The sequence below is a fragment of the Chrysemys picta genome, chromosome 1, assembly GCF_011386835.1.
Source record: "Chrysemys picta bellii isolate R12L10 chromosome 1, ASM1138683v2, whole genome shotgun sequence".
Lineage (NCBI taxonomy): Eukaryota > Metazoa > Chordata > Testudines > Emydidae > Chrysemys > Chrysemys picta.
Window position 1 is genome coordinate 352875842 of NC_088791.1, and position 25806 is coordinate 352901647.

The 25806-nt window shown below is 45.3% G+C and overlaps 2 protein-coding genes across 2 annotated transcripts; both read left to right on the forward strand.

Annotated features, from left to right (window-relative positions):
* Positions 1-2830: 2830 nt before the first annotated feature.
* LOC101939627 (olfactory receptor 52N2-like) lies at positions 2831-3808 on the forward strand. Its single transcript, XM_042845635.2, has one exon. It carries the CDS (start codon positions 2852-2854, stop codon positions 3806-3808), a length of 957 nt encoding a protein of 318 aa, XP_042701569.1. The 5' UTR covers positions 2831-2851.
* Positions 3809-16237: 12429 nt separating this feature from the next.
* On the forward strand, positions 16238-17176 carry LOC101939905 (olfactory receptor 52D1-like). Its single transcript, XM_005313214.3, has one exon. The coding sequence runs from the start codon at positions 16238-16240 to the stop codon at positions 17174-17176; it is 939 nt and encodes a 312-aa protein (XP_005313271.3).
* Positions 17177-25806: the final 8630 nt, after the last annotated feature.

Consider the following 25806-nt stretch of genomic DNA (forward strand, 5'->3'; position numbering starts at 1 on the left):
GCTGCTCACGGAACCGAGGGAATTGTCTGGGAGTCCTGCCAACCTGAGAGTCCGCAGGGACTGATAAGGAGAATCATAAAGATCACTGCCAAGCATGTCGAATGTCAGACATGTGAGATTCATACACTGATTCTCAGGGCTCTGCCTTCCTGTCGCAGTAAGGAGATTTCCTCTCTCTACTGACCAGGATTTTGGTGAGTTGCCTGTTTCTGCATTAAAGTTAGTGCTAAGGGCTCAGGAAGTGTTCCGGGGTTCAAGTCAAGAACCATCTGGGCAGGAATTCACCAGCACGGCAACTTAAACTGTATAGGATTGTAAGAAACACCAAGGGGTTGACCTGGTAAAATTGGAACTACAAACGTATTGGAAATAGTTAAGAGAAATATTTGTTTTTAAGATCAGTGCCCTGTCTCTTACTGTGTCCTTCTATCTGTCTCAGTAGCCTCCCTTTTTTGGTTTATGTGGATTTTCCTCTTGTTTGCTCAAGTTTTCCAATTCAGCAACTTCACTGCCTCTGCAGCGGGTATCTGTGTTACCAGGGGGTTCACAACAAGAATGAATCACACACTGGCCAGATTCTGCTCTCACGTTCTGCCTTCAGTGGGTCACTCCAGGTTGACACTGGCTTCCCTGAAGGCAAAATCAGGGCCCCTGTATTTGAAATCCCTGTCCTTCATGGCCTGTCTCAGAGTGCCACATAAACTGGGGGTTTCCTTCAGACTCTTTCAGCATCCTAACAGAATAGCGCTCTCTGCAGCAGAACCGAAAGCCGTGATTTTCATGGCTCAGAGCCGAAAGTTAAACACTGAGGGTTTATCTGGTTCCATTGTGAAAGACGGCCAGGAGTTCACCATAAATCTGCATGTAGGGACTTAAATAAATGGCCTAATTTACACCGGCCATGAGCCTCCAGTGACCTTAACTAGAGGTGTCCCGTGGCCGCTAAGGATGGGTGAGCTCGTTTGGACCAAGGAGGAACTGACAGCAGAGTTACTGAAATCTCAAACTCACAGGCCTAAAGATTTAAAACAATTCGAATAAAAAAAAATTCAGGGAGGGAGAGGGGTCTGCTCTCTCTGAGCCCCTGCATCTCTGGGTCTGGAGAGGACGAGAAGTACTAAAAGGCAGTAAAAAGAAAAGCATGTTTCTGGCTTAGCAGAGACCAGGCGGTGTTGGAAGTCTCACTGGTGGAAGCCCAGGAACATGCAATGTGTGGGTGGGTGGGGGGGAGAGAAGACATGCAGTATCCAGATCACAGTGGCACAGAGCCCTGAAACCGTACAAAATAGGGAATAGAAATCCTGCCTAACGCATAGACCAAAGAGGTGCAACGAGGCCTCATGAGGATGGGGGGTGTCTCAGTCAGTAACATAATGTGGATCACACTGTAGCAGATTGTCTCTGACATCATCCCCCATCCGGACCATCCCTCCTCCCAGGAGCAGCCCCACTACAGCCTCATGACGACAGCAATTGCCAACACAGGAAAGCAGCCTCAGGAAGGTGTGTTTGGGTTTCTAACAGGCTGTGATATGTTAAAGCTTTGTACTGTTTTGAGGAAGAGTTACTCATGTGGGTTCTTTTCCTCTCTGCGTCCTTTCTCCCTCCCGCCGGGTCTGTCCCTCTCTCCTTCCGTGCAGACGTTGAGCTGCTGCTGCTGGGGTTTCCCTCTGTCCAACACAGGAATTTCATCATGGATCAGACCTATGGTTCATCTAGACCAGTGTCCTCTCTCTGATAGTGACAGCCCCAGGTGCTGCAGAAGAAGGTGTAAGAAACCCAGCAGTAGGTGGATGACCGAACAGTCCTGAGGGTGTCACCCTAATGCATAACAGCTAGAGATTGGCTTCTGCCCTGAAATAGATGGGCATATAGGCTTTCCAAAATAATTATTTAGCAGTAACTATTCTAACTGGATAGTCTCACTATCCATGTAAATGTCCACATCCTTCCTGATTCTTGCTTAGCTCATGATCTCAACTACCTCTTGTGGCCATGAGTTCCTCAGTCTAATTATGCATTTAGTGAAGAAAGCATTCTTTTTTTATCTGTTTTGAATTTGCCATGTTCCAGATAATTGAATGTCCTCTTGATCTTGTGCTATGAGACAGGAAGAACACATTCTCGATCTACTCTCTACCAGTCAGTATTTTATAGATGTTTATCATTTCCCATCTAATTCGTATCATTTGTAAGATAATAATCCCAGTCTTTTCAATACCTCTCTGTATGAGAGTTTCCCTGGACCCTTGATCATTCTCGTTGCCCTTCTCTGAGCCCTTTCTAGTTCTGCCATATTCTGTGTGAGAAGGGTGCCCAGTACTACACAGAGGAGTCCAGAGGAGGGTGAAATATTGACTGACTGATCTCATGGCATTGCATTTTCTGTATGATTCCCCATCCCACTCCTCCTGGATCCCAGAGATTTGCTTAGTTTCTGTCCGTGCTTGCGCTGTGAGCAGGGTTTCACAGAGCTGTGTACCATGATGCCCAGGTCCCTATCCTGAGTTCATACAGTTAAATTAGAACCTTGTAAGGTGTTTGAGGAGTTTGAGCTTTTCCCTCCAATGGGTATACATGAGGCAGATATTACCATCAAAGTTCATCTGCCATCATGATGCCCATACACCTGGCTTGGTTAGCTCCCTGTGAGGGCTTTTCTGGATTACACTTTGACCTAAATAATCTGGTGCCATCCCTAAATGTTGGCAACTCACTGCTCACCCCCTTTTCTACATTGTTAATAACTATAAAATATTTATCCTACTGTTTGTTATAAAGTGTAATCAACCTCATTGTGTTTCTTTCCCTTCACAGGAACCTTGAGCCCAATCAACGCATCTACCACCTCATGGCAGCTTTCAACCTCACCCCCTCTGACCCTTCAACATTCACACTAACAGGGATCCCTGGCTTGGAAGCTGCTCACATCTGGATTTCCATCCCTTTCACTATGTTCTATATTATCGGCTTGTTGGGAAATTTTACGCTTTTGTTTGTGGTAGGGAAAGAGCGGACCCTGCACAAGCCGATGTACCTGCTGCTCTGCCTGCTGGCAGTCACTGAAATTGGCACGTCTACCTCCATCGTGCCAAATGCACTGTGTATACTTTGGTTCAATTTGAAAGGCATTACGGTGGGTGGCTGCCTCACCCAGATGTTCTTCCTTCATGCGGGTACTGTGATGCACTCAGCCGTCCTCGTGACAATGGCCTTCGATCGCTACGTTGCCATATGTAAACCTCTGAGTTATGCCACCATCCTCACCAATGCACGAATAGCTAAGCTCGGGGTAGTGGGTTTGATAAGAGCTGTTCTCTGCATCCTGCCCCTGCCCCTGCTCCTGAGCAGGCAGCCATTCTGTGCCAACCGCATTATCCCCCACACGTACTGTGACCACATGGCTGTGGCAAAGCTATCATGTGGGGACATCACTGTTAACAGGATGTACGGCTTGGTGATAGCGTTTGTAGTCAACGGGTCAGACCTGACACTCATTGCACTATCCTACAGTCTGATCATCAGGGCTGTCCTCAGAATCTCCTCCAAGAAAACCCACCAGAAAGCTCTCAACACCTGCACAGCCCACATCTGTGTGATGTTGATGTCCTATCCTCCCTTCTTCTTCTCCACTCTGACACACCGGTTCGGTCAGGGCATCGCTCCCCACATTCACATCATCTTGGCCAACCTCTATTTCCTTCTCCCCACCATGTTCAATCCTATCATTTATGGGGTAAAAAACAAAGAGCTTCGTGAGAAAATGGGAAAATACACCTGCAGAATGTACTCACCTGGGGGTCACTGACTTTAATCCTGTGTGACAAGAGGGGGACAGGATACTTCCTCGTCAATCGTGCTCTGTCCCAGTATGGCTGAGCTCAGCATTGTGGAAGTTTAAAGTCTGAGAAGCTCCTCACACCTAACATCTTATCACTCCGTCACCAAGTACCAAGCTCTCTCTGTTGCTGAGTTACCTCTCTCTGACCATAACCTGATCTGTTTTAGCATCACCCACCAGCCTCCACCTCCACACACCCTATCACTCGGCCTTTCGGTGACTTCCAGACCACAAGAAGATATTACAGGTTTCTGAAGCAAGGTGGCTTTCCATTAGAGCCTCTTTGAACAGGGTTCTTGATCAGTCTGACTAACTGAAGCTATGCTCTCTGATAGCCAAAGACAAGGAAAGCAAGTACAATGCTGGACTTATATGTACAGTGATCCGGTGAGCAAAATTTACCTGATTTTTCTATGTCTAATCCTTCAGGAAGGATACACCAAAAGTTTCCATTGGAAAGTGCTAATACAGGAAAGCTGCTGCAGGAATTGAGGACATTCTACTAGAGCTTATTGCTGAGAGTTGTGAAACTGTGTGTTTTTGAGAACTGGACCGTGTTACCCTGGATTTGAGGGGTGTGTATCCCAGAGAGTGATCAAGCCAATTGCAACCATATGACTTGCACTCAGCCACTAGAAATTAATAAAATAGAACATCACATACTTTAGGGTTAATTGGAAAGCAGGATTTTAGATGCAAGGTCAAAATCTAGCTGGCAGTTTCTGGTAATCAGAATGGGAGGAGTGGACAGACAAGTAAATAAGTGATAATGGATGAAAACCTTGAATTCAGAAACCTCTGATATTAGAAGTTTATTGAAAGTTAGGAAAAGTGATAATCGAGTTGGGGTCACTATGACCTATAACTTCATAGAAATTATAAAAGATTAGCTAATACAGTGTACTTTGGAGCAGTTCTTTGAAGCCATCTTGAGAGACATTTTTCCTGACACCTTCTCTTCCCAGCAACTGGCCACTGCGAACCTGCTGTTAATTACTCAATACAGTTCCAGATGTTAGGTAAATATCTGGGATGTTCTAACCTATTGCTTATGTCTGTGCGCGCTTAAATCTAATACACTGCTGTGTTAGACAAGAACATGATTACTTGCATTTAATCCTTGATCAAACAGAATTGCTGTGTTCCCATTGAGTTATTCCTGACACCCCCTGGATTGAAATAATTAAGTTGCCACTGCTCGGGCTTCTCAAAAACCAGGGTAACAGACTGCTGTGGTAAACTATAACATCTCCTTGGAGTCCAATAACTTATCGCTTTGCACAATCGATTTTGGAGTCGCTTTCAGCAGGAACTTTCAAAATACACACTAACCATTCCTGTTGTCGAAGATGTCAAAAGTAGGTGTCAAGAGTAATCTTGGAGTTTGTGAAACAGATGAAATGGAAATTGCCACCAAATGTGCAGGTGATTGAATTGCTTCCAGCAGTAAGTCCTTCATGACCGAGATTGGCTGACACTGGTGACCCCATCTGGAGTACTGTGTCCAGTTTTGGGCCCCACACTACAAGAAGGATGTGCAAAAATTGAAAAGAGTCCAGCGGAGGGCAACAAAAATGATTAGGGGGCTGGAGCACATGACATATGATGAGAGGCTGAGGGAACTGGGATTGTTTAGTCTGCAGAAGAGAAGAATGAGGGGGGATTTGATAGCTGCTTTCAACTACCTGAAAGGGGGGTTCCAAAGAGGATGGAGCTCGGCTGTACTCAGTGGTAGCAGATGACAGAACAAGGAGTAATGGTCTCAAGTTGAAGTGGGGGAGGTCTAGGTTGGATATTAGAAAAAACTTTTTCACTAGGAGGGTGGTGAAGCACTGGATAGGGTTACCTAGGGAGGTGGTGCAATCTCCTTCCTTAGAGGTATATAAGGTCAGGCTTGACAAAGCCCTAGCTGGGATGATTATGTGGGGATTGGTCCAGCTGTGAGCAGGGGGTTGGACTAGATGACCTCCTGAGGTCCCTTCCAACCCTGATATTCTATGATTCTATGATATCTCAATTTTTCCATTGTTTTGTGGAGACCTTGGACAGTTGGAACAGCAGTGGAGAGTTTTGCCTATGGTTCACTGGCCTCATATTCAGAGAAATCAAGTAGACCAGTTTTGGGTTCAAGAACTTAAACACATTGATGCCACTGGGGACAAAGACTTTAGTTAACTTGGCTTGTTTCGTCTTTTATTGCTGTTGCTACCTTTTAGCAACACTGCGATTGAAAGACTATTTTCTCAGCTGGCAACAAGATGTTTTTATCAGTATACATGCAATGACACCAAATCTGTTGTGAAGAGTTTGCACCAAGGAAAGAAATTATTGCACTGGTCACTGCTGGTATGTATGACCAGCAGCAAAAGCATTCTACTTCCAACGAAGACAAGGAGGATGAAATGTTGCCCTTCAGAAACTAACAGTAACAAACCAATTCAACTCAAAATATGGACACTGACTACCGTCATTTAATGAAATTAGAAATAAATAATATAATAATGTTATTGTTGTTTTTACACTGCATATATTTTGGGCTCATTTGGGGATATTTTTCATGCCATCATTTCCCGTTTTTTGTTTGCCAGCCCTCAATCGGGATACAAGTACCAGTATTGGGGGGTTGATTTTGAATTTAATTGTTATCTCATAACTTTGTTGCTAAGGTGGAGGTACTTCTGCTGGGGCTTGTAGGGTTTTTTTTTTTAACCTAATCTGTACTAGGTATCTAGGAAAAGCTTTCATTTGTTACTTGAAGTATAGACTAATGTGTTAATAAAAAAAACCTTTGTTTAAAGGCATAGATTGGGTTACTTTTAGGTTAGTTTTTCAGTGATTTGGGCTATTAATGCAGTAGAAGTCTGACAAACTTCCAGCACCTCAAGCTGAGCTGCAGGTCGAGCAGCAGCAGCCAGAAAAATAAGGGCCAGCGAAGCAGCCCAGAAGGCAGAGCTGGGCCAGAAGCAGACCAGAACCAGGAGCTGGGTCAGCATGGACCAGCTACGTCAATGGGGAGCCAGGGTTCAGCTCCATCGGGAAGCTGCAGGGCCAGAGCCAGGATAGTGGATGCCGGCCATGCCACAAGTAACACGACAGCTGAGCACAAAGAGTGGCTGGGAAGAGCAAGGTGGGGCCATGGGAAGTGGGGGGACATGAATCTGATGGAAGGGCAGATGTTGGGGAGAAGGGTCCTGCCACCTAGAGTCTCGGTGTGTGTGGCCACTGTCAGAGCAAGTGTCTGAGCTGTGGTATCACTACACCACAGCCAGGGCCTGGGCAGGAGGCCTGGGACGTGTGAGGAACAGACTGTGAACTTTCCTTACATCCCAGAAACAGCTGTTGGTGATGTCCCTGTACCCACAGAGTGGGGTCCCTTGTTTCCTTGAACATTTCCCATTTTTTCCTTATTTTTCTTACAGTTGCTGTTTAATAAATTCTATTTGGTTTGAACTTAATGTTGTGACCAGTAAGTCAGTGAAGAGAGTACACTGGGTGGGGACACCCTAGTCCCAGTCCTAAGTGACCAGGACAGAGGCTCACCTTAAATGTATACTCCAAATTAAAAAACACAGTCAGAGAACCAAAAAAGAGCCACCATGGCTAAACAACAAAGTAAAAGAAGCAGTGAGAGGCAAAAAGGCATCCTTTAAAATGTGGAAGTTAAACCCTAGTGAGAAAAATGGAAAGGAGCATAAACTCTGGCAAATGAAGTGTAAAAATATAATTAGGAAGGCCAAAAAAGTATTTGAAGAACAGCTAGCCAAAGACTCAAAAAGAAATGGCAAAAAAAAAAAAAAATTCAAGTACATCAGGAGCAGGAAGCCTCCTAAACAACTAGTGGGGACACTGGACAATCGAGATACTAAAGGAGCACTCAAGGACGATAAGGCCATTGCAGAGAAACTAAATGAATTTACATCGGTTTTCATGGTTGAGGATGTGAGGGAGATTCCATTCATTTTAGGTGAAAAATCTGAGGAACTGTACCAGACTGAGGTGTCATTAGAGGAGGTTTTGGAACAAATTGATAAACTAAACAGTAATAAATCACCAGGACTAGATGCTATTCACCCAAGAGTTCTGAAGGAACTCAAATGTGAAATTACAGTAAATAGTCCTGCAGTCTGTAACATATCATTTAAATTAGTTTCTGTACCAAATGACTGGAGGATAGCTGAGATGTCAATTTTTAGAAAGGGCTCCAGAGGTAACCCCAGCAATTACAGGGGGTAACCCTGACTTCAGTACCGGGCAAACTGGTTGAAACTGTAGTAAAGAACAAAACTGTCAGACACATAAATGAACATAGTTTATTCGGGAAATTAATAGGCAGCAGGTTTAAAATGAAGAAAAGGATGTATTTCTTCACACAACACACAGACAACTATTGGAACTCTTTGCCAGAGGATGTTGTGAAAGCCAAGACTATAACAGGGTTTGATAAAGAATTAGATAAGTTCATGGAGGATAGGTCCACCAGTGGCTATTAGCCAGCATGGTCAGGGATGCAAAACTATGCCTTGAAGTGTTCCTAGCCTCTGTTTCCCAGAACTTGGGAAGGGGCTACAGAGGATGGATCATTTGATGATTACCTGTTCTGTTCATTCCCTCTGGGGCACCTGGCATTGACCACTGACAGAAGACAGGATACTGGGCTAGATGGACCATTGGTCTGACCCTATGTGGCCACTCTTATGTCCTTATCTGAGTCTTCTTTTTTCTTTTCTGGATGCTGGACCTCATAGTTGATGGGGCTCAAATGCCTCACCACCTCAAATGGTCCCTGCCATTGAACCAGTAATTTGAACTGGAGCAAGTCACTCAATCACCCAGTGTGAACCCTTGTGGCTGGACTCCTTAGTTATAGGCCTTCTCTTGTACCTATTGTGAATTTAGCAAATTCTCCTAGCAAATGCCTGTAAAGTCTTGAGGTGATTTCTTAATTAAAGAATGTATTGGACTATGTTCATTGTCTGGGGTTTTTGCTGTTCTGTGTTTCTCCAAGCAGGTCTGGAAACCCTTTGGCTGCTTCCCAGACAGCAGTTCAAAGGGAGAAACCTTGGAGACTTCAGGCACATTCCTGATAGCAGAAAGGAGGCAGGGGAAGAGTTGGTGCCAGTGTTTGGATTCTGAGGTTACAAAATACTTTAACGTCGCCATCAAAGTTCTGTGAAATCGCTCCACCAATTCATCAGTTTGGGGATGGTAGATCAACATTCCAAATGTTGTTACCCTCATTTAGACTGCACAGCCTTTCATTAGTTGTAAAGTGAAGTTAGGTCCTTGATCAGTAAGGATTTCTTGGGGTATTACCACCTGGGAGAGGAATTTCATAGGCTCATTTGGTTCATGGCCAGAGTGCTAGATTTATACCTGGAGGGTAATAAACCTGACTGGGTGCCTTTGTCACCGAACCGTGCCTGTGGTTTTTCTTTATGAGTAACATCGAGGTCTGCTGAACGAGCAGATTGCCTAATCTTTGAATACTGATAACACTGGAGATCCAAGGACAGAAGCACTGAGCAGCCTGAACAGCGTTCCCGAGGCGACGACATTCCAGCCTTCAGCACTTGACAACAGCCGGCTGACACTCTGAGCCCAGGGGAGAACAACTCTACAGTCTGGAGCAAGTCAGCAACTGTTGTACCTCCTGCCCAACATGTGGTCACTGCCTCAGTTGCTGCGGTTCAACCACTTATCCTTAGCCAAGCCCATGAACAACTCGCTGTGGTAAATGGGGAAGATTATGCAACGGAAGTTAAGGATTCTGTGACTTTCAGAGACCTCTGTGACATTTTCCACGTCAGCCCCTGTGCAGCGCACCAGAGCTGTCAGCCTGTGGGGGCCCCCGCGCTCTCAGCTGCCCTGGGTGGTGAAGGACCCAGCAGCTCTTAGCCCCCACAGTCAGTGGTGGGACCCAGAGCTCCGATCTGCCATGGGCAGTGGGGGCCCCCATAGCTCTGTGGCTCTGGGGCTGTGGCAGGGGCTCCAGAGCTCTGAGCTACTGGGGCTGCGCTGGAGACCATGGAGCTGGTAGCCACGGCGGCAGAAGGTGCTGGACCCTCCCCCCTCCAGTAGCGGGGCTCAGGCTCTCATCCTCCTGATCGGGCTTTAATCCTCCCCCTGTCAGTTCTCCTCCCGCCCGTTATTTTTGTAAAAGTCACAGACAGGTCACGGGCTTCCATGAATTTTTGTTTATTGCCAGTGACCTGTCCGTGACTTTTACTAAAAATAATTGTAACAAATCCTTAACCTTAGGCATGCCTGATCATCTGGTCTGCCCCTCGTTCCTGAGCAAAATTGTGTCATATGCCAGGATAGCCACTCCCCGACTGAACACATTCTGTATGCTGTCGAGAGCTGTGGTGTTTGCCGGCCCACTGACCTGGCTGAAAGTGCTCTCCACAGCATCTGCTTTTTTCCTCTCCTATTCCTGCCAACTCTGCTAGTTCTACGCATACTCTCAACGGGGTGTCAGCCTCCACCTTACCAGTCAGCCGTTCCCCCTGTACCTTCACAACTTCACCAAAGTGATTACAGTCCCTCCCCAATATCACCAGAAAGGCCAGATATTGGAAATAATTTCCCTAATAAGTTTATTAAGGTTTAGCACAACTAAGTTTCCACACAACAATTCCTTTATTAGTCCAAAGGGAAATTGGTGTTGATTATCTCCCAAATACAATTACAAGCAGATACACACTTATGTGTTATAGAATCATAGAATAGAATAATAGAATCACAGAACTGGAAGGGACCTCGAGAGGTCATCTAGTCCACTCCCCTGAACTCAAGGCAGGACTAAGTATTATCTAGATCATCCCTGACAGGTATTTGTTCAACCTGCTCTTAAAAATCCCCAATTATGGAGATTCCACAACCTCCCTGGGCAATTTATTCCAGTGCTTAACCACCCTGACAGTTAGAAAGTTTTTTCCTAATGTCCAATCTAAACTGCCCTTGCTGCAATTTAAGCCCATTGCTTCTTGTCCTATCTTCAGAGGTTAAGAAGAACAATTTTTCTCCCTCCTCCTTGTAACAACCTTTGATGTACTTGAAAACTGTTATCATGTCCCCTCTCAGTCGTCTCTTCTCCAGACTAAACAAACCCAATTTTTCAATCTTCCCTCATCAGTCATGCTTTCTAGACCTTTAATCATTTTTGTTGCTCTTCTCAAAATGATTAGAGGTCTAGAATACATGACCTATGAGGGAAGATAGAAAAAATTGTTGCTCTTCTCTGTATTTTCTCCAATTTGTCCACCTCTTTCCTGAAATGTGGCGCCCAGAACTGGACACAATACTCCAATTGAGGCCTAATCAGTGCAGAGGAGAGCAGAAGAATTATATCCTACAATTATATGCATTAGCTAAATATTCTCCACAGGATCTGGCTCGGGAAATACCTTCCATCATGGTGTGACTCTAGAGGGGTACGGAAAACCTGTGACAATGGAACTCCTAAACATTTTGCCCTTTATAAGAACATAAGAATGGCCATCCTGGGTCAGATGCATGGTCCATCTATCCCAGTATCCTGTCTTCTTACAGTGGCCAATGCCAGGTGGTTCATAGGGAATGAAAAGAACAGGTAATCATGAAGTGATCCATCCCCTGTCGCCCCTTCCCAAGTTCTGGCAAACAGAGGCTAGGGACACCATCCCTGCCCATCCTGATTAATAGTCATTGATGGACCTAAGCGCCAAGAACTCTTTGGTGCCTACTGCCCTTGTGCCTTTGACAATCTATTACAGTCTTAGCCTTCACAACATCCTCTGGCAAAGAATTCCACAGGATAGTTCCAGAGTCCCACTGAATGCGGATGCACATTGGGAACCTAACTCACATCCGTGCCTCTGAACATCTTCCTCCACCTTCCCTATCCTAATTACAGCCTGTGCAGTGACTCTAGCAGTCCCCAGGCTTCAGGGCACATACTGATCACTGAAGGGTCTCTGGAAGCTGCTCCTGCCCATGGCACGATATCGCCCTATGGGGGGTATATGACTAAGCAGGGGGAATCAGATGGGAGGGGCTATTACTCCGTGTTAGAAACAAGGATGAGCCAAAGCATTTCCATGTGCATGTTGTGTTTTCAGGGATTCAGCGCAGGGCTCGTCAGCCGGGAGGGGAGGAGAAAATGATCAGATTCTATGACGATGGGCAGCAGAACGGAAATGCTGATAGATAAATATGTACATCTAAGCCAGGGGTCTCAAAGTCCCGGCCCGTGGGCCATCTGCAGCCTGAGAACCTCCCCACTGTGGGTTGCAGAGGAGAAACACAGGCAGATGCTGCCAGCAATGTCTGCTGTAGGCACCGCTCCCCGCAGCTCTCATTGGCTGGGGGAGAAGGACTGAGATATCATCATTAGTTGCCGGGCAGATTCAGCCATGGAGGCAGCATCACTTTGTTCCACAGTGAATATAAACAAGCCAAAATCATTTCTTCACTCCCGGGGGAGGCTCTCAGGCTGAAGTTCTCTAGGGTCTATTTTCTGCTCTTCCCACTGCTCCGGGACCCAAGGGAATAATCTTGGAGTCCAGGCCAACCTGAGAGTCTGCAGGGACTGTACAGGGGAATGATAAAGGTCGCTGTCCAGCACAGAGACTGTGAGACACTTGAGATTCATACACTGATTCTTGGGGCTCTGCCTTTCTGTCGCCGTAAGGAGATTTCCTCTCTGTGCTGAGCAGGATTTCGGTGAGTTACCAGTTCCTGCACTAAAGTTAGTACTAAGGGCTCAGGAAGAGTTCAAGGGTTCAAGTAAAAAACGGCAGGAATTCACCAGCACGGCGACTTGAACTGTTTAGTATTGTCAGAAACACCAGGGGATTGACCTGGTCAAACTGGAATTATAAATATACTGGAAATAGTTTAGACAAATATTTGTTGTTAAGATAAGTTCCTTGTGTGTTACTGTGTCCGTCTATCTGTCTCAGTAGATTCCTTTTTGTGCTTTATGTGGATTTTCCTCTGGTTCACTCAAGTTTTCCAATTCAGCAATTTCACAGCCCTGTTAAATAGTGCGGCCAAAGCCTCTGCAGTGGGTATTTGTGTTACCAGAGGGATCACAACAATAAAAGGCCACACACTGACCAGATTCTGCTCTCACATTCTGCCTTCACTGGGTCACTCCAGATTGACACTGGCCTCCCTGAGAGAAATATCCGGGCCCATGTGTTTTGAAATCCCCAACTTTCTTGCCGGGTCTCAGAGCGCCACATGAACTGGGGGTTTCCTTCCGACTCTTTCAGTGCCATATAGAACAACGCTCTCTGTAGCAGGACGTGAAGCCATGATTTTCACAGATCGGAGCTGAAACTTAAACACTAAGGGTGAAATCTTAGTCCCATGGAGTTCTGGGGCAAAACTTCCAACACGGCCAGGGATTCACCCTAAATCCACATGTAGGTACTTAAATAAATGGCCTGATTTACACCGGCCATGAGCCTCCAGTGACTTCAACTGGAGTTTTCCTGTGGCCTCTATGGATGGGTGAGCTCGCTCGGACCAAAGAAGAACTGACAGGAGAGTTGCTGAAATCTCAAACTCACAGGTTTTGGGTTGAAAACAATCAGGATAACAAGTATCAGGGGGTAGCCGTGTTAGTCTTTAAGGTGCCACCAGACTCCTTGAGGTTTTTGTAGATACAGACTAACAGATTTATTTGGGCATAAGCTTTCATGGGTAAAAACCTCACTTCTTCAGATGCATGGAGTGAAAGTTACAGCTGCAGGCATTATATACTGACACATGGAGAGCAGGGAGTTACTTCGCAAGTGGAGAACCAGTGTTGACAGGGCCAATTCAATCAGGGTGGATGTAGTCCACTCCCAATAATAGATGAGGAGGTGTCAATTCTAGGAGAGGAAAAGCTGCTTCTGTAATGAGCCAGCCACTCCCAGTCCCTATTCAAACCCAGGTTAATGGTGTTAAATTTGCAAATGAATTTTAGTTCTGCTGTTTCACTTTGAAGTCCAATGACCACAAGATCTGCTAAGGTACGAAGGCTCCCAGCCAGGATTATTGTCGACAAAGCACAATACTAGTATTCCACAGACTCTACAGGACCACTAATACATGTATGCCCATAAGAATGGACCAGCTCAGTGAATGGCAGGACTCTACGTTCCCCACTAGGCTAGACAAAGACACTCCATCTGAGATACATCTTAGTACCCCGACACAAACAAGTTACGTACTGTCCCTCTGACATACTTAGTTACTGCCCCCTGATGTGGCTATTTATGTATTGTCATCCTGACCTTATCTTTTAGGAGGGGTCAGTGTGTTCCTGTTTTCCTTGGGGAAAGTTTTTGTAGCATCCTTGATATTCGGATGTTCTGATACCACTTGATATCGGGATGTGTTTGTGCGAGTGCTCTGTGCCTAGCACTTGTTAGGAATGTGTATTTCTGCAATATCAGCCCTGTTCTTGCCAGATTTTGTGAGCAGGGCCTGCCTCTTGCTCACAGATTGTCTTTGCTTTCTATCAATAAAGATTTGACTCCTACATTATCCCAGGCCTCAGGCCTCATACCAGGCCTCTGATACAAGGGCTTATGTTTCAGGCTCTCTTCCTACTACATTCCCCCACTAGTTGTTTACTCATCATCTCGGAAAAGCATAATGCCTGGACTGAAGATGGCCCACTGGGCTAAACACTGTTATGTGGCCAGCTTACTGTCCCATCCACACACTTATGCCCCACCTGTGCCTTAGTCTGCACATTCCCTCGTACGACTGAGGGACAGATTTTATTTTCCAATGGTTTCTAATGTTAGGCCTGGGACCATGACTGAGGAATGTAGTTTTATGATTGAGCCTTGGGGGCACATTTAGATAAGTAAGATGGATGGATAGTATAGCTATGGTGTATATATTTCTATGTTACAAATGGATATATATGCATATATGTATGCGTACATATGACAGCACTTTATATCCAAACAGAACAATCCTTTTCCAGTCTGGGTGGCGTAGTTTGGCGCTTGTGGTACTGCAGATAGCGACACACTCCTGTCAGGGCACTTACAGTTACCACCTGGATTATTATTGGTACTAGGCTGAGTGTTCTGAAATACTGGGATAGACTTTTTATAATGTGTCCCACAGTGCTGTGTGTAGGAGACGTAAAACAGAAATTGGGAGCAGTGACATTACAAATGAGGCCTTTATATATCTATACGTCTTGCAATTAGTTACTACACAGTACTGTCCATTCATGTTGTAGGTTACCCTCATTGCTGGCTGTTACCCTCTGGTAAACTGTACTGGGCAAGAAAGAGGAACGGCTGGCTTCTCTGTACCATGGGCTGCATTGCGCTGTGATACACTCGTAGCTGACATAGATCCAGGTGTTTCTTGTGGATGCTGTTTTTCAGATAAGCTACTGAATGGACAGTAACCAATTTATTAAATATTGCTGTGTTAGGATTTAGTGTTGGTACCCAGATACTGAACAAGATTGTTTTGAATAACATGTGCCTTAATTAGGACTCAGTGTCACTGACCCCAAAGTGTGACTGGTACTACCAGGGAATTTGTTTACCCAATTTGTAATTACCGTGTAACTTAATTTTTTTACCAATTTGTTTTTTCCAAGCCTTCATGTTGTTTGCTGCCATTCGTTTGTTGATTTTTTACCTCTGTGTTGGTTTAAGAGTTTAGCAATGTTATGCACATTGTAAATGAAGTACAACAATAACACACTTGCTTTTACATAGTAGCCAAGTTTAACTTAGCTGACAGTTGTTTCTAACTGATCATCACCTTAACTGTCCATATATGGTATGCTCTCGCTAGTGTCTTCTCCAAGCTGTCCAGTCATCCCTGGCTCCCACAACCTACAAGCCGTCCCACGCTCCCCACAGCTCTTCCTCTGCATGGGGTGAGGTGCCTCCTGTCATGCCTGCTCCCTTGACTGGTGGCAGATCAGTGACTGTGTTGCACTGGTGAGAAATCTCACACAGAGAGAGGTAAATGCTCTTGTTATACCCATGCACAGTTTGTGTGGCTTTGGGGACTGCTACACAGGAATGATTAGCAAGCTGAGAAGTTTGCACATTATATAATGAGAGCGGGTAACCCTGGAACATGTGAGGGACTAGATAAATACAGCTGCCATGTGCAGGAGCCACTGGCAGCTTCCTGGAACAGTGGGCCACAGGGACACAGACATTAAACCACGGGCAAAGATGTTAAACCAGTGGGTCCGGCTTCTAGACAGGGGGGCCATGGGGCTCCGTGTGCTGCCCCCGCCCCGAGCACCAGCTCTGCACTCCCATTGGCCGGGAATATTTACTGTACTATTTGTTACTACATGTGTAATCCCCATCACTGTGTTTCTCTCCCTTCGCAGACACCTGGAGCATTTCTGAGCCTGACCACCTCATGGCATCTTTCAACCTCACCACCTCTGACCCTTCAACATTCATCCTAATGGGCATCCCTGGCCTGGAAGCGGCCCATGTCCTGATTGCCATCCCTTTTTCTGTGTTCTACCTTATTGGCCTGTTGGGAAATCTCACTATTCTGTTTGTTGTAGGCAGAGAGCAGACCCTGCACAAGCCAATGTATCTGCTGTTCTGCATGCTGGCACTCACAGACATTGGCACGTCTACCTCCGTCGTGCCGAAGGCTCTGTTTATATTTTGGTTCAATTGGAAAGGCATTACTGTGGGTGGCTGCCTCACACAGATGTTCTTCCTTCACGCGGTTGGTGTTATGCACTCAGCTGTCCTTGTGACAATGGCCTTCGATCGCTACATTGCCATATGTAACCCTCTGAGATATGACACCATCCTCACCAATGCACGAATAGCTAAGCTAGGGCTAGTGGGTTTGATAAGAGCTGTTCTCTTTGTTCTGCCTGCGCTCCTGCTCCTCAGCAGGCAGCCATTCTGTGCCAACCGCATTATCCCCCACACGTACTGCGAGCACATGGCTGTGGTGAAGATGTTGTGTGCAGACATCACAATGCACATGACGTACAACTTGGTGATAGTGTTTGTAGTCATTGGGTCAGACCTGACACTCATTGCCCTGTCCTATGGTCTGATTGTCAGGGCCGTCCTCAGAATCTCCTCCAAGAAAGCCCACCAGAAGGCCCTCAACACCTGCACAGCCCACATCTGTGTGATACTGACCTCTTATTCTCCCTCCGTCTTCTCCTCTCTAACACAGCAGTTTGGTCAGGGCATCGCTCTCCATGTTGACATTATCTTGGCAAACATCAATTACCTCATCCCCCCCATGCTCAACCCTGTCATTTATGGGGTCAAAACCAAAGAGCTTCGTGACAAAGTGGTCAAATACATCTGCAGAATATGATCACCAGGGGTCATTGACTTTAATCCTGTCTGACAAGATTGGGAAAGGATTTCTCCTCATTAATCAAGGGTGCTCTGTCCCATTTTGGCTGAGCTCAGCATTGTGGAAGTTCACAGTCTTAGAAGTTCTTATCACTCCATCACCAAGCACTGCTCTCTCCGTTGCTGAGTTCCCTCTATCTGACTATCACTGGAACTCTTTCAATGTCACCCATCAGCCTTAAACCCTAGACACCCTCTCATGCACACTTTCCAATACTTCCAGACCACAAGAAAATACTGCAGCTTTCTGAAGCAAGGTGGCTTTCTATTAGTCCCTGTGTGACAAACGGAAGCTACACTTTCTGATAGCCAAGACAAATAAAATCTGCTGAACAAAATGTACCTGATTTTTGTAGGTCCAATACTTCAGGAAGCCTGGATGATAAAGCAAGTCTTTCAGTTTGAAAGTGCTAATACACAAAAGCTGCTGCAGGAATTGAGGACACTTTACTAAAGCTTATTGGTGAGAGATGTGAAACTGCATTTTTGAGAATGGGACTGCTGTGTTAAACTACAATATCACCTTTGTGTCAAATTACTTACCGCTTTGCGCAGTCGATTTTGAAGTCGCTTTTAGGTGCAGTTTTCAAAACACACACTACCCATTCCTGTTGTCAAAGATGTCAAGAGTAGGTGTCGAGATTTCATCTTGGAGTTTGTGAAACAGATGAAACAGGGATTGCCACCAAAAATCCAGGTGATTGAATTGTTTGCAGTACTAAATCTTTCGTGACCTAGATTAGGCAATCTCTCATTTTTGCCATTGTTTTGTGGAGCCTTTGGACAGTTGGAGCAGCAGTGGAGAGTTTTGCTGATGGTTCACTGGCCTCATACTCAGGACAGTCAAGTTGAGCATGTTTGGGTTGAAGTTTTCGAACACACGGATGCTGCTGAGGACAAAGACTCTAGTGAACTTTGCTTATTTGCTCTTTTGTTTCTGTCACTACCTGTTAACAATGCTGCAGATGAAAGACTGTTTTCTCAAATAGACTTGATAAAAACAAAACTGTGCAACAAGGTGCAAGAGGAACTTTTAGAAAACATTCTTCATGTTAGTTTGTATATTGTTGACCTGAATGTATGGGCTAGTTAGTTACGGCTCACCAATGATCTGATGAGAAGATATTTAGGTTCTTGTCCCAATTCAGGCTACAGGGATAGAAAACTCAGAGTTCAACGACGTGAGCAGACCCTCGTGGTGTGTGGGGCAAGGAGACTTATGCTGAGGACATTATCAGAATGTTAAGTTCTTTATTAAAATGAATGATCAAAGGGGAGAGCCTGGCTGAACGGCAACCAGCCTGTGGTGTGAAGCATTTACATTTGTAAGGGCACTGAAAGTGTTAAGATCAGCTTAGAATGCATTTTGCTTTTATTTCATTTGACCAAATCTAACTTGTTATGTTTTGACTTATACTCACTTAAAATCTATCTTTGTAGTTAATAAATTTGTTTATTTATTCCACCTGAAGCAGTGCGTTTGGTTTGAAGCATGTCATAGTCTCCCCTTGGGATAACAGGTCTGGTACATATCAATTTCTTTTTTTAATTGATGAACTCATATAAATTTGCAGCATCCAGCGGGAATAACTGGACACTGCAAAATGGAGGTTCCTAGGGTTATGTTCGGAACCGGAGATATTGGCTAGTGTCATTCAGTTGAATAATGCAAGGAGCATCTTACATAGCAGAGGCTATGCGTGAACAGCCCAGGAGTGGGGGAATCTCACAGCAGAGCAGGCTTAAGGCTGGCTTCCAGAATCAAGGATTGGAGTGACCTAGCAGATCACCGGTCTCGATAACACCAGCGGGGAATGTCACAGAGATAGACAAGCAGCCTTGTCTCTGGAATGCCCAATGAATTTGAAGGGCCAAGTTTCCCAAGTTAGTAGGGATTAGGTTTGAGTGTAAGTTATATTGCAAAGCTGAGCTGATAGCTTGATAGGAGACAGAAAGACTGACCCTCCTGCATGGTTGTTTGCCCTCTTGTAGGGTCCTGGCACTGCAATAATCAGGGTACAATCTTCCAGCCCAAATCTTATTTCCTCAACCAGATAAATCTTCAGGTACACTTACTCTATAGGCTAACATATTATGATATATATTCATAATATTAATATCAATTATCTCATCCCCAAAACCGTTACCTTTGGCCTAATTTCTGACTCTTATGATTTTCATATTCTGTTGTGTACCCTGCAGTTACCGGTCTGTTCCAGACCTTTTGTAAACATATTCAATTCTTAGTTCAGTTCCCCAAAGTCAAAAGGGGTAACTGGTAGGCCATTTATCTATATCAAAGGTTATAAACCCACATACTAACTTGCTCTAGCTAATCATACAGGATACAGGCCTGTAGGTTCCTTGCATTACAGCTGACTATGATGAATAACTATTATGGATAACATATACTGGAACTCAACATAAACAAAAAGCCAAGAAAATAATATAATCAATCAAACCAATAAAGAAAACACATTTTGCAATATGTCAAGCTAGCACACTGGCCTTATAGGCTACAAATCTCCCTTTGATGGGGTGATTGCATAAACCCCCACCCCCATTACATAGATGAGGGGGTGGATAGCGGATGTGTGCAGACATGCCATGAATGCAGGGGATTGGACAAGATGAACGCTCAAGGTCCATTCCAGTCCTGTGATTCTATGTTCATAATGATGTTCTACCTCCTGATATACCTGTAGCATAGGTATTATGGGTATATATTCAACAGCATCAATATCTGTTGCCTGTATGGGCAATTTCTCTTTCTTTTCATTTATTAATCTTACATTGTATATATCTTAAAATAATGAAAATAATTCCTATTGCAATACCTTGGACAATAATCCACCCCTTTAATCCAACTTCTTCCCGCGGGGGGAGGGGGGAGCATTTACTGCCTGATCTCCCCCATCTAATGATTGTCCAAAACACTCCAATGTTTCTGGTATATATTCCCCCTCTGGGACTACAATTAAAACAATTATTAACTCAAAAGGAAACACACCTCATTCAAATTATGAATTACATGGACAAGGCTAAACAAGCTGTTGTCCAATTAAGTCCTAACAAAAGGGATCAGATAAATAATGGTAGTGTTTTCAAAAGTGGGAATAGTGGAAAATACTTGGTTTCTAATTGAGGTGAACTGCTTTGGAGAATGAGAAATTCGGATATGTGACCTGACATTCCAAAGATCCAATGAAAGAAATGTTTGGACTGGTATCTGCTGATGTATGACCAGCGGCAGAAGTATTCCACTTCTGACGAAAGCAAGAGAGAGTCCTGTGGCATCTTTAAGACTAACAGATGTATTGGAGCATAAGCTTTCGGGGGTGAATGCCCACTTAGTCTGGATCTGTAAAAAAGCAACAGAGTGTCCTGAGCATCTGACGAACACAGCTACCCCTCTGATACTTGACTTCTGACGAAGATGGCAAGGATGAAATATTGCCTTTTAGAGACTAACAGTAACTAACAAATTTGACACAAAATATGAACATTGGCTAAAATCACTGAATGCCATTTGAAATAAATAACATAGTAAAGTTATTGTTGTACTACAAACATTTTGGGCTCCTTTGGGGCTATTTTAATGCTCTAATTTGCCATTTTTTGTTTGAAACACCTGCCAGCCCTCAAGAACAAGTACCAGTATTAGGATTTTGAATTTGATTTTCATCTCGCTTTAGTTTTTTCGACCATGGGATGTTGTTCCAGGAAGAAGGATTGCTAGGAAGAGATGGGATCTACCTAACAAAGAGAGGGAAGAGCATCTTCGCAGGCAGTCTTGCTAACCTAGTGAGAGGGCTTTAAACTAGGTTCACCGGGTGCTGGAGACCTAAGCCCAGAGGTGAGTAGGGGAGTGGGATACCTGGAGGAAACACAAGGAGGAGAGTACAAGACAGGAAGCCTCCTGATTCATACTGAGAAAGCAGGGCAATCGGCTAGTTTTTTTAGGTGCATGAACGCATGAAGGCTGGGAGACAAGCAGGAAGAATTGGAAGTACCGGCACAATCAAAGAACTATGATGTGATTGGAATAACAGAAACTTGGTAGGGCAGTTCACATGACTGGAGTACTGTCATGGATGGGTATAAACTGTTCAGGAGGTACAGGAGGAAAGATGGAGGAGTTGCATTGTATGTAAGAGAGTGGTATAACTGCTCAGAGCTCTAGTTTGAAACTGGAGAAAAGCCTGTTGAGAGTCTTTGGGTTAAGTTTAGAGGTGAGAGCAACAAGGGTGATGTCGTGGTGGGCGTGTGCTGGATCAGAAGGATGAGATAGACGACGCTTTCTTCGGACAACTAAATGAAGTCTCCAGATCACAAGCCCTGGTTCTAATGGGGGACTTCAATCACCCTGACATCTGCTGGGAGAGCAATACAGCAGTGCACAGACAATCCAGGAAGTTTTTGGAGAGTGTTGGGGACAACTTCCTGGTGCAAGTGCTGGAGTAACTGACTAGGAGGTGTGCTCCACTCGACCTGCTGCTCACAAGCAGGGAAGAATTGGTAGGGGAAGTAGAAGTGGGTGGCAACCTAGGCAGCAGTGACCATGAGACGGTTGAGTTCAGGATCCTGAAAAAAGGAAGAAAGGAGGGAGTTGGCTGATGTGATTGCATAGCCATTATCTTTGAAAATTCATGGTGATTGGGGGAGGTCCCGGATGACTGGAAAAAGGCAAATATACTGCCAATATTTAAAAAAGGGAAAAAAGAGAACCCAGGGAACTCCAGACCAGTCAGCTTCACTTCAGTCCCTGGCAAAATCACGGAGCAGGTCCTCAAGAAATACATTTTGAAGCACTTGGAGGCGAGGAAGGTGATCAGGAACAGTCAACATGGATTCACCAAGGGCAAGTCATGCCTGACCAACCTGATTGTGGATGAGGGGAAAGCAGTGGATGTAATATATCTTGACTTTAGCAGAGTCAGTTATCTCATCATAGAAGGCAAAGTTTTTGATAGAGTCTCCCATAGTATTCTTGCCAGCAAGTTCAAAAAGTATGGATTGGATGAATGGACTATAAGGTGGACAGATATCTGGCTGGATTGTTGGGCTCAATGGGAAGTGATCAATGGCTCGATGTCTAGTTGGTAGCCAGTATCAAGCAGAGTGCCCCAGGGGTCAGTCCTGGGGCTGGTTTTGTTCAACATCTTCATTACTGATCTCGATGATGAGATTAATTGCACCCTCAGCCAATTTGCACATGACACTAAGCTGCGGGAGAGGTAGATATGCTGGAGGGTAGGGATAGAATCCAGAGTGACCTAGACAAATTGGAGGATTTGGCCAAAAGAAATCTGATAAATTCAACAAGGACAAGTGCAGAGTTTTGCACTTAGGAAGGAAGAATCCCATGCACCGCTACAGGCTGGGGACCGACAGGCTAAGCGGCAGTTGTGCAGAAAAGCATCTGGGGATTACAGTGGATGAGAAGCTGGATATGAGTCAGCAGTGTGCCCTTGTTGCCAAGAAGGCTAACGGCATTTTGGGCTGTATTAGTAAGAGCATTGTCAGCAGATCGAGGGAAGTGATTATTCCCCTCTATTCAGCACTGGTGAGACCACACCTGGAGTATTGTGTCAAGTTTTGGTCCCCCCACTGCAGAAGGGAAGTGGACAAATTGGAGAGAGTCCAGCGGAGGGCAATGGAAATGATTATGGGGCTGCAGCATATGACTTACGAGTAGAGGCTGAGGCAACTGGGGTTATCTAGTCTGCAGAAGAGAAGAGTTGGGGTGATTTGATAGCAGCCTTCAATTGCCAGCAGATCAAGGGAAGTGATTATTCCCCTCTATTTGGCACTGGTGAGGCCACACCTGGAGTATTGTATCCAGTTTTGGTCCCCCCACTACAGAAGGGATGTGGACAAATTGGAGTGAGTCCAGCGGAGGGCAATGAAAATGATTAGGGGGTTCGGACACGTGACTTACGAGGAGAGGCAGAGGGAACTGGGATTATTTAGTCTGCAGAAGAGAAGAGTGAGGGGGGATTTGATAGCAGCCTTCAACTACCTGAAGGGGGGTTCTGAAGAGGATGGAGCTCAGCTGTTCTCAGTGGTGGTTGATGACAGAACAAGGAGTAATGGTCTCAAGTTGCAGTGGGGGAGGTCTAGGTTGGATATTAGGAAACACTATTTCACTAGGAGGGTGGTGAAGCACTGGAATGCGTTCCCTAGGAAGGTGGTGGAATCTTCATCCTTAGAGGTTTTTAAGTCCCGGCTTGACAAAGCCTTGGCTGGGATGATTTAGTAGGTGTTGGTCCTGCTTTGAGCAGGGGATTGGACTAGATGACCTCCTGAGGTCTCTTCCAACCCTGATATTCTATTCTATGAGGAGGGGTGTGCGTGCTAGCAGCTCTGTGTCCTGGCTGGGGGCTTGAAGTTTCCCTGCTATCTAGATTGTGGTGGGGATGGACGTGCACTATCGTCCCCTAAGAGCCTCACACTTGTCCATGAAAGGGCTTTGTCTTTCCCCAGCATTGCCGGCGGGTAGCGGAGCGCACACTTGGCTCCACAGAGGTGAACAACATGCTAACTGGAGACACTGCACCCTGCTCCCATCCCCCTGAAGAGAGATGACACACAGAGGGGCACACAGGGCCACATAACCCCCCCTCAGTTTTCTGTCAGGGTTTGCCTGCCAAACCCCTCTTCCCTGGGTGACACCTACAGGGTTTGCCTGCCGAGCCCCCTGCTCCCTGCAGAGCACTTGCTGGAGCCAGGGACATAGAGGTAAACAAACAGCACAGGCACCAAAGAGCTGGGAGCTGCAGGGAGGGGCTGCTGCTTTAGCTCCGCAGGGAGAGGTAGGGGAGGAACAGCTGCTTTGTCCTAGGGGAACTGAGGGTAAGGAGGAGGCTGCCAAGAGAGGGGCGTGTGCGGCTTGAGCTGTTGGAAGGGAACCTTTATATTGTCCCCACACACACATGGTCAGCAGATAAGGGTCCTCTCTGCTCCCGGGCTCGGAAGTTTCACTCGCTTGGTCCCAGGGGCTGCCTCCCCAAAGTCAGGCAGGCAGGTGCAGAGGAGATCAATGGGTGTGGGGTCAGCTCCCCCATGTGCCTCCCTCCCCCATCGGATCAGGAGTGGCAATGGGGGCCACAGTGGGTAGGGGAGTAGAAAGCTGACTCCCTGTACTGTGCCCTGTCCCATGGATGTTTCCATCACAGAGGCTCCAGAGATTTAAAGGCAGATTCACCATTAAGTAGGTGCTGCCTGCCTGCTGTGACCACCTAGAAACCCGCCTCCCGTTCGTTCAATCCCCGATCACCTATCCCCAACCTCAGGCTTTCTGTTTGTAACGGTTTCTGTTTCCACCAGTTCTACTTAACAGAATCCTGAAATTCCTTGGGACAAGGGCTTGGCTAGGCTGTTGGGCAAACCTCTGTGCCCATTTCTATACTGCATGAAGAATAAGGAAACTCCTTTCTGTTACTCGCATCTCTGACTTAATTCCATATCCTGCAAACCTCATTCATCCTCTGGAAGTCACTGGAGTTCCTGCTGTTAGTGTGAGGACAATGTGTGATTTTGACTTACAGGTTTCAGGCCCTTAAACTAGGAGATAACTCTGGTGGGGATAAGCTCTGCCCTCCCCGAACCCCGACACGCTTCAACCCTGCTGCTCTAGTGGCTTATCAACAGGCTTGGCAGAATTCAGTTTTTAGTTTTTTATAACTGATGGGTAATATTGATTGATAAAAAAATACAAAAAAGCTTAAAATAAACATTTTTAATTTTCATGGTAAATTAGGAGGGAGGTCAGATAAGTTTTAATGACAGTAGAAGTTCAGATTCAAAGAGGTCCATCTTTAAAGCTGTTAAACTACAAATGTGACACAGTGTGACAAATGTCTTGTAACTTAGTGGTTCTTTGGTTTTTTTGGGGTATTTCAGGAAACTTGGAAGGAAACAAAATGTCACCAGTACCTACAAAGAAGATGTCAGGTGCACAGAACAGGAACTGAAACCTGAGGTAATGACTGCAGTGGAGAAAGGTGCAGATACAATGAATAAAAAACTTGAAATCTGTTAGCAACCTCTGCGGCAGTAACGAGGTGGTCACAGTGGAGACATCAGAGGAGAAATGCAGAGGTGATCCACAATTCAATGTTCAAGAATCATTGCAAGAGAAACAGAGAGACCCAAACAAAACAGAAATTCTTTATCTAGACCAGAATAAAGCTGATGCCACTAGTGATAGAGATGAAACGATTCCCATTATAGGCTTTGGTGGTGCTATTGGAGTAGTAGGATTTTATGTTTGTATTTTGTAGAATGTAGAATGAAAGATAAAGAATAATAATGTAGAATGCATTAAATATATTGGTGTATGATTTGATCATACCCTGTTAGCCACCCTTTCTGAAAGCAGAAAGGAATAGCCTAACAGGCCATTGGTAAAGATGCATCAGCCAGAATCTTGTGTCTGAAGCTGATTCCAAAGCAATAATAAACCTTTAGGGTCACAACTTTGTTGTAGGTTTAAAATTAGCATTTTAATAGAAGTAAAAGAATGCAATGATTGTTTTCTCCTGCATTGCAATTTGATGTTCCTGTTCAAATGCTCTGTGTAAATCA